The 10,150-nt window shown below is 39.2% G+C and overlaps 1 protein-coding gene across 1 annotated transcript; it reads right to left on the bottom strand.

Annotated features, from left to right (window-relative positions):
* Positions 1 to 8,778: 8,778 nt before the first annotated feature.
* LOC147638218 (tetraspanin-8-like) lies at positions 8,779 to 10,061 on the bottom strand. The gene is made up of 2 exons (XM_086795168.1): positions 9,348 to 10,061; positions 8,779 to 9,199 (listed from the first exon to the last, which is right to left on the bottom strand). The coding sequence occupies exons 1-2, from the start codon at positions 9,843 to 9,845 to the stop codon at positions 8,897 to 8,899; spliced, it is 801 nt and encodes a 266-aa protein (XP_086651294.1). The 5' UTR covers positions 9,846 to 10,061; the 3' UTR covers positions 8,779 to 8,896.
* Between the last annotated feature and the right edge of the window lie 89 nt (positions 10,062 to 10,150).

The following is a 10,150-nucleotide window of genomic DNA, read 5'->3' as shown; positions in this document are numbered from 1 at the left end:
TTAAAAAATGTTATGAATTTATTATTATATGTATTGTTTTTGTTCTCATCATCCAACGTTGCCTATCTGATAACATGCTAAGATGATCAAACCTCACACCTTCAGATAGAATGGCATTGTCATCTTTCAATGCAAAGAAAGCTTGCATTTTCTCTTCATAATACTCCTTGAAGTGTTCAATCACTAAACTAATTTCAAATCTTTCATTGAAGCATTCCCTATAGCACTCAAACAAATCTTGTTCAACTGCACAATCAGTAGCAAGTAAAAAAGTCTCTCTATTGGTGTTTCCTCTGTCACAGGAACACCTTCATCACTTGAACCCATCTCTATGTAGTAAACCTTGAATCCGGCCAACAGCACCTCTAAAGAACCCTACAAGGTTTTAGCTTATGAGCACACAATAGCAGCAAGGACCTCAATAGCTAAGGAGAGTGTTGGTAAAATGACATGATTACCGCAATCCAATTGATCAGGATCCCCCTATTCACGTTGTTTTCCGTTGATGGAGTAGTTGTGGGGGCACAAAAATGCTCCTGGGTGCAGCTATAGGGGTAGGTGGGACAACCAAGTATAAAGTTTCCATCAACAATACCTTTAAATAACCTTAGCACGGTGTAGCACAAGAGAAGATAGGATTTCGGTTGCTAAGGAGAGTTGGAAACAAGGCACGAATACTACAATCTGAACGTCCATCTGAACGTCCAGGATCCGCCTATTCATGCCATTTTTCTACAGTTAATGGAGAAAAAATACGAGACATAAGAATGTTGTTGGATGTAGATGAGGAGGCTAGGGGCATCTAGATGAGAAAAGGGCAAAGGGCAGCGTGGCAACAAGGAGAGTTGGAAACACAGGGCGAATACTACAATCCAAACCACCTATTCGCGCAGTTTTTTTGCAATTGATTGAGAAAAATTATGGGACACAAGAATGCTACTGGATGTAGCTGAGGGGGCTGGGCGCAACTTAGAGGGCTAGGGGGGAAACGGCATCTCACGGGGATGGGTAAAAAGGGCATCTCAGTGGCAATGGGCAGCTTGGAGGTGAAAATGTTTTTCCCAAATTTACCAGATATTTATAGCATCGTGAGGCCACGTGGCAATGGTACTGACACCACATGGCCACGCCATTTACATGCACCTATGATTCGCATGTGTGAAATAGCCCACACATGGGAACCCACATGTCGACGTGGGGTCACACGTGTGTGGCCACCGCATGTGTGAATACACGTGTACATTTATGATCCCACGTTTGGATGCATGTGGTGTCATACAATTTGGTTTTTCGTACAAATAGGCGGGGATTATTTTTTAAAAAAATATCTTTACTTGTATGTGGAAAGACCAAGTGCACTGACTTGTTTGCTCTCTGTTTTATTGTTTGCACAGGTCTACACCAGCTACTATTGGTCTTCAAACTACCACCAGGACTAGTTTGGTTGCTCTCCTATTGGTCTTCAAACTACCACTAGGACCACTTTGATTGCTATCCTTTTGGTCTTCACCTACATCATCTACTACTGGTCTCATTAGTATCACGATGTGATATATATATACGAGAGGCAACGGAATTTCTCCTACGTGGCGTTTCTCCTTCATGCCACAAGTATGCTTACCTCTCGAATTTGTTTGTTGTGTGTAATAAATGTTGTTAGAAGAGATTATTAAGCACTTATTCTTTGTTTTACTATTTGCACCTACACCAGCTATTGGTCCTTAAACTACCACCAAGACCAGTTTGGTTGCTCTTCTATTGGCCTTCAAACTACCACCAGGATCAGTTTGGTTACTCTCCTATTGGTCTTCAAACTACCACCAGGACCACTTTGATTGCTATCCTATTGATCTTCACCTACATCAGCTCTACTACTAGTCTCACTAGAATCACGATGCGATATATATAGACCAGAGGCATCAAAATTGCTCCTATGCGTCATTCTTCCCTTAGGCCATAGGTATGCTTACATCTCGAATTTGTTTGTTGTGTGCAATAATTGTTTGTTAGAAGATATTATTAAGCACTTGTTCTTCCTTACCTACAGCAGCTTTTCCAACTCCTATTGGTCTTGAAAAGACCACCAAGACCCTCTTTGATTTCTCTCCATTTGTTTTCTTACCTACACCATCTTGATTTTGTGTCACCAAAATTACGACGCGACATGAACATACCTCAGGCAGTACAATTTCACATATTCGTTGTTCTTCCATTAGGCCAAAGTTATGCTTACGTCTCAAATTTTTTGTTGTATGCAAAAAATGTTGATGGAGAAATGTTGTTAGTAGAGAACATAATGCACTATGTCTGACCTATATTTTCACCTACACCAGTTGTGCTTCACCTACACCAGCTCCTTTTCTTCTACAAAATCCCACCAGGTCCCACTTTGAGTGCTCTCCTATTCGTCTTCACCTGCACCAACTCCTATTCATGTCACTAGAATCACGACACGATATGAACATACCTAAGGCATCAGAATTTCACCTACGTGTCGTTCTTCCTTCAGGACAAAGTTATGCTTACGTCTCAAATTTTTTGTTGTGTACAAAAAATGTTGATGGAGAAGTGTTGTTAGAAGAGAGTATTAAGCACACTATTTGACCTATGTTTTTGCTTCACCTACCCGCTATGCTTCACCTACACCAGCTCCTTTTGTTCTTTAAAATACCACCAAGACCCACTTTGAGTGCTCTCCTATTGGTCTTCACCTACACAAGCTCCTGTTCGTGTCACTACAATCATTGTGCGATATGAACATACCTGAGTCATCGGAATTGCACCTACGCACCATTCTTCCATGAGGCCAAATTTATTCTTATGTCTCAAATTTTTTGTTGTGTGCAATAAATGTTGATGGATAAATGTTTTTTTAGAAGAGAACATTAAGCACTTTGGCTAACCTTTATTTGTTCTTCACCTACACCAGTCGTTCTTCACCTACACCAAACCCGATTGGTATTCAAAATTCCACTGAGACCCACTTTGATTGCTCTCCTAATTTTCTTCACCTATTGGTCTTCAAAATTTCACCATGACCTACTTTGATTGCTCTCCTATTGGTCATATTTCATTACGTGTTTGATTGACAGGCCATAGATGGCTAGAACAAAGAAAACAGCAAGGAGGGTTGGACCAAGACCGGCGTTGGCAGAGAAAGTAGTGAGTGAAAACATATTATCAAAGCAAAAGCTAAAAAATAGAAACAACGAGCATGTGAAAGCCCAGAGAGAGACAAGGAAAGCTCAGGAACATGTTGAGTTACTCATTCCTAAGCTTACATTCATGAGAGTTGTGAGATATATTTGTGATAAATGGAAGCTTGGGATGAGATGGGCCGGCAATGCAATATGTGCCCTTCAAGAGACTGCAGAAGACTTCATTATATACTTTTTTATTGTTGACAGCTACATTTGTTCTGCCCCTGCGCATAGGGTGACTCTTATGGACAAGGACATGCACACCTGTAGGCTTATAAGATATAGATTTGAGAAGTTATTGCATCCTATACCATTGAGTGACTAGCACATTCAATATCTTGAATGTCCCACCAACTAGCAAACCTAAGGATGCAAGTATTAAGATTGAGGATTTTATGCATGATAGGGATACTAGAATTGCATATCAATTAAAGACTGAGAAGGGCAAATAATATATGGCTTCTAAGAAAGAAAGGGCAATTGATGGAGAAAGAATGATGGGAGATGAGTTGATGGACCTTGAAGAGAAGAATCTTCAGGATTTAAAGAATGTACCTAAACAACTTGTTGTTCAGGTGAAATATTTTGCTAATTGTGCAGAGTATTTTGATATAGCACCTTCAAATACAGAGATGTTATCAAAGAGAAATCGAGAAATAAATGATGTTGTGATCTTGATATCTCCCAAGTATGTAAGCTATCTTTTTTAAAAATTTATCTATTGTTTTTTTAAGATAAATGCCTAATTTATCCTTTTATTTGTTTTTTGTAGGCTTCTTTTGGCCACTCTACCCCCAGAGGCCTATTATCCTATTTTTTATTAGACCCCATAGTCTCTCTTTATGTAAGAGAAACAAGCACCAATTTTAGTAGGCTGGAAGAATGGTTGCGGAGATGCGACTTTGAAACGATGCAATATGTAATTGTACCTTATAATGAAATGTAAGTACTTTATTTTGAGTATGTTTTACTTTGTTTTATGTCCTTTTATACATCTCTAACAATTGTTTTTTTCTTTTCTCTATTTTGTAGGAGCCATAGAGTGTAATTATAATTGATATCAAGAAAAGAAAGACATGTGTCTTGAATTCCATGCTTGGTATGCATGGAGAAGCCAAATTGTAAGTTTTTAATTTTAATAGAGATTTTGTTTAAGGTTCAATTTGTATTAGATTGAATAATTTATGTGGTTTGTTATTTTGCAGGGCATCTAAATGCATAATAAGCACATTAGAAACACTCCATGCTCCTCCACTCCTTGACAATAAAACTCCACATCATTTTTTGATTTTGCCTATAAGTTATAATAACATAAATGATAACTTTTAAGTTTGTAATAAATCTTTAGCTAAAAGTCTAACAAGGACTATCATTACCATAGGTTACATTACAAACTAATGGAAGCTATTGTGGATGGAGAGTGGTCGCAAAACACATGGGGAAACATGCAATCAAAATTTCTAGTAGACATATTAAAAAGAGTAGCCTGTGACAATTTTCGATAGACACATCAAAAAGAGTTGTGAAAAAATTAAATATTTTCCTTGAACTTTCATATCCTACTAATATATACTAAGATTTTTGTCATAATGTTTTTTAGTTCAAAACTTTATGTTATTTAGACACATACATTTGGTGGGTGAGAGCAAAGGCAATCATATTAATGCTCAACAATAGTGTGGATCTTCTTGCATATCCAGATTCACCACAACCATAAATCCCACCTATAATGGCAAAGAAGCAATTGAAAAAGAAAGGACCTATCATGTCTCCATCGAACCCTAGGAGTCTTCCTATGCATTAGGCCTTAAAGTTGGGTCTTGGAGCATAGAAGAGAGTCTTATTTTGATGTGATGGAGGCCATGAAACTTTCTAATATCATGAAGAAGACATAGATACATATCTTTTAAAAGTCTCATGGCCATTGGATATTTTGCTACATCATGGTACTAAGCTTTAAAGCCCAACTTTTAAGCCTTAGAGTCCTTATAAAACCTTTCTGAGGCTAAAGAGGGCCTTAGAGCTTAATAGAGAAGCCGATTATGATCTCATCACTCTCCATCCTCTCAAAATGTCATGAAATTTTCCTTTCATAAGGCAACAACTTTCTACCAAATTAAAATGTGCATGGGGCTAAAAACAGGCTAATACAAAATTTAAAAAATTTGTGAGGCTTCTATGCAAAAACAGGCTTAAAACAGGTGAGTAGATTGAATATTTGCAAAGGGTGAAAAGACTAATACAAGAATTAAAAATTTACAAGGCTTCTATGCAAGTTCATTGCGAGATAGCCTTCTTTTCCCCTTGCAAAATGAGCCTTGATAAAAGCCTCTCTAAAGCCTCATATGTAGTCCCATGTCCACATTTACTAATAGCTTATAGAAATTCTTCTTAAAGACTATCTTTTTTGGTAGAGACCCTATTCAGGAGCCTCTCTAGCTTTCTTCATTTCCATATTATTTTTGCAAAACACGTTTATGGAAGCACATGCATGCACACATGGCTCTCCAGCTGTTGACATAAAGACGATCCTCCACCCTCTAGGTAGTTTCCTACCCTCTCCCTCTATCATATATTGCCATAGATACTAGCCTACTGTATATGCTCCTTTGTCTTATCTTTTATGCATGCATGCATCTCCTTTTTTAAAAATTCCACGACCATTCTTGTGACTATCTAACTAACTACAATAGCACTTAAGCCTGAAGGTTTCATCCAAATCACATGTGAAATCGCGTATAGAATCCTTTTTATGTGCTATATGTGGACTTGGGGTTAAGAATTATATGTGCTCTGTGTGTTTGTGTAGGCTGGCTGTTATATAAGCAAATCCAATTCTCTTTTAAATATTATTGCAATGCCAAGGAGTAAAAAATTGCATAGCATGTCTGTGATATCAACAAATCCAATTCGTTTTTTAATCTTGTTGCAATGCCAAGGAGATAAAAATTGCATAGCATGTCGCTTGTTCATCAATCCAACTAGCCATAAGGAGGAATTATGAATCTCTATAACACAGGGCCGTTTTTTCCGCAAACTATGCATAAGAGCAAGACAAACCAAGTGAAGATGAAGACGAAGATTGTGCAGAAAGGATTCTAATGAGGATGACGATTGGTCATCCTTTTTGCTTTATGCTTTATTTTGTACATGGCCATATCGCCAAAGGCCTTACCATTGGCCTTGTCTATAAATGTTCTAATTTACAAATGCATAAAACCCATTTTATATTTGCTTCTTTCTTTTATATTTTCAAGTTTTACTGTGTTACTATGTCTTCTGTATTCTGTTAAAAAAAAAGCTAGGGCAGACATGTGCATCTATGATGACTCTCGCATTTGCCCCAGCTTTTTCTTACAAGTCTGTTTTTGCTATACTAGCAGCATTTCTATTAGCTAAATATTGTTTCCCAATAGCAAAATACAGTGGCATTTCACTGCTATATTTGCTACTCAACGATCTTGTTGCAGTGAAAATAGTAGCATCTATAGCATGAGGCAATGAAATAGCCCCGACATTTCCCATACTTATAGTTATCAAAACAGTGCTATTTTGGTTGCTATACCCTCATTCTGTTGTAGTGCAATACCATGAAATTTCCAAGTTTCATAAGGCGGCAATGACTAAATATAGGGCTTTTCCAAGTGTTTGGGCTTTCTATTGAGTTTCGTCATCTTTTGACCATGGCATAAGTGACTCACGAGCAAAGAGTCCTTCTAACATCAATTGATGGGAATTACAATACAACTAAAGACACTCATTTCAAAATTTGTGGATGATATCGATGAAGAATAATGTCAATCGAAAGTGGTTTAACAATTTGGTGCATGAATACAATATAAGTAGACACACTTATTTCAAAGTGTATGGATGTTATCGATGAAGAATAATGTTAATCAAAAGTGCTTAACAAGATGGGACATGCATACAAAAAATTGGGCCTTGGAGCAAGGCACCATGCAAATTTTGATCCGATGTCCATGAAAGATTACAAGAGTGTGTAGAGAATCAAGATATGGCTCTTCCAAAGTTTCATAGCCATAAGATACAAATTTGCCATGGCAGTGGTCTCAAAGGTCCAATTTTAAATCCTAGGAATCTTCCTATGATTAGGCTTCGAAGTTGGGACTTGGAGCATAGAAGAGAGTCTTATTCTGATGTGATGGAGGCCATGAAACTTTCTAACATCATGAAGAAGACATAAATACATATCTTTTAAAAGTCTCATGGCCATTGGATATTTTGCTACATCATGGTACTAAGCTTTAAAGCCCAACTTTGAAGCCTTGGAGTCCTTATAAAACCTTTCAGAGCCTACAAGCGGGCCTTAGAGCTTAATGGAGAAGCCGATTTTGATCTCATCACTCTCCATCCTCTCAAAATATCATGAAATTTTCCTTTCATAAGGCAACAACTTTCTACCAAATTAAAATGTGCATGGGGCTAAAAATAGTTGCTCAGGAGTAGATTGAATATTTGCAAAGGGTGAAAAGGCTAATACAAAAATTAAAAATTCGTGAGGCTTCTATGCAATTCATTGTGAGACACCCTTCTTTCCCCCTTGCAATGAACCTTGACAAAAGCCTCATATCTAGTCCCATGTCCACATTTATTAATAGCTTATAGAAATTCTTCTTAGGGACTATCTTTTTTGGTAGAGAGCCTATTCAGTAGCCTCTCTAGCTTTCTTCATTTCCATATTACACATGCATGCACACATGACTCTACAGTTGTTGACATTAAGATGATCCTCCACCGTCTAGGTAGTTTGCTACCCTCTCTCTCTATCATATATTGCCATAGATAGTAGCCTACTCTATATGCTCCTTTGTCTTATCTTTTACGCATGCATGCATCTCCTTTTTAGAAATGCTCCTTTGTCTTATCTTTTACGCATGCATGCATCTCCTTTTTAAAAATGCCACGACCATTCTTGTGAATATCTAACTAACTACAATAGCACTTAAGCCTGCAAGTTTCATCCAAATCACACTTGAAATCATGTATAGAATCCTTTTTATGTGCTATATGCCACGACCATTCTTGTACTAACTACAATAGCACTTAAGCCTGCAAGTTTCATCCAAATCACACCTGAAATCATGTTTAGAATCTTTTTTATGTGCTATATGTGGACTTGGAGTTAAGAATTATATGTACTATGTGTGTCTGTGTAGGCTGAGGCTTCTCTTTTTAATCCTATTGCAATGCCAAGGAGTAAAAAATTGCATAGCATGTTTGTGATATAACCAAATCCAATTCTGTTTTTAATCCTATTGCAATGCCAAGGACTGGCATTGCAAGGAGCTAAAAATTGCATAGCATGTCGCTTGTTCATCAATCCAACTAGCCATAAGGAGGAATTATGAATCTCTGTAACACAGGGCCGTTTTTTTGGATGATGCCGTACCAATCCCTGAGGCACACCATGTACTATCATGAAATGATTCAAAAATAGGATGTAGGTCGCAACTTTATATCGATCAAATCAGGAACATGGAGACCTATCGGTACATAATAAACGATCATGGGAGCACATATTTTATCATTAAAATTAAATCGGCAGTATGGAGACTTAATGATGACCACACGTTTTATGAAAGATATCGTTTTCTGAAAAAATGTTAAGAAACAAAATTAACGCATGGGCTCGAGAGATGGTGGGACTGTGAACATGACCTTGAGAGACTCCGTGCTTAGGCATTATAACCGTAGGATTTTTCTCTCCTCACGTTTCTGAGAGCGCAGCAAGCTACACTGTAGACGATGATGAGGAACACCAGCACGACGACGTTGACGATGGCGACCTTGCGCCAGTCTTGCTTCACGTTTTGAAGAACCCCCGCCTTGGAAGAGTTGCAGGCGTAGCACAGCTGGGAGGCATCATCACTCCAAGCTTGGCAATCTGCGTCTGCGCCCTCATTGGTTGCGATTATGGTCCAGTTGGTAGAGGTTACGAAGGTGAAATTGCAAGCGGTGGGAGGTTTGCAGCATCCGGACTGCATGATCATCAACATTGAAAATTAAGTATACGCTTTAATTCTGAGCAAAGCAAGCGGTCAATAGAAAACTATATTATGAACTATGAGCAAATGCGCCCCTTAATTTGAGAGCAATATCCATGAATCCGATGGCCTTCTTGCATACCTGGATGGGGGAGAGGTCGGCGCTAGAGAAGGCGGCGCTGGTGGTGTAGTCGTCGTCGAGGCGGCTGCAGAGCTTGGAGTCGGCCAGGCAGCTCTTGATCTTGTCCCAGTTGCTGGCCTTGTTCACCTGCTTCTGCAGCCAGCTAGAGTAGCTGCCCAGGTGGAATTCTTTGAATCCTTTGCCGGAGACGGCGTCGCCGGCGCCCTTGTTGGTCACCACGAAGGCGAACACCGTGAAGCACAGCAACAACACAATGAGGAGCAGCATCACCGCGGAATAAACCCACATCACCCACGTGACGCGGCAGCAGGAGCCCACCAGCCCCGCCAGAGATACCAGCAGTAAGAACAGGCCGATGATGATGACCGGCCATTGCAGGAAGCGCATGCAGTCTGTGCTGTGCTTGGTTGCAAGCCATATGCCGGCACCTAATATGGGGATGGAGAGAAGGGCGGTGAGGAAATTGAGGATCCCTATCAGATGGTTGCTCACGCCCATATTAATCTGCTTTGATTCAATCAAACTGATCACTGCACCTGCTATAAGCTAGCGAAGTGTGCCGGATCGATCACAGATGGAGCTGAATTTGCAGAGGTGATCTCCAAGAGCTAGAGGAGCTGTAACGTACGTAGAGTTCAAGCAGAGATTGTATGTGATGCGTGTGTGGGTGCGGGGGTGGAGGGATGCAAAGGCTAGTCAAACAACCACACTTAAAAAGCTGATGAGTGTTATGTGAGAAACCTTCAGCGATATATATATATATATATATAGAGAGAGAGAGAGAGAGAGAGAGAGATATCTTG

Source organism: Cibotium barometz, chromosome 5 (genome assembly GCF_041138505.1).
Source record: "Cibotium barometz isolate CiBa-2024 chromosome 5, ASM4113850v1, whole genome shotgun sequence".
Lineage (NCBI taxonomy): Eukaryota > Viridiplantae > Streptophyta > Polypodiopsida > Cyatheales > Cibotiaceae > Cibotium > Cibotium barometz.
This window is presented reverse-complemented; position numbering and strand designations above follow the sequence as displayed.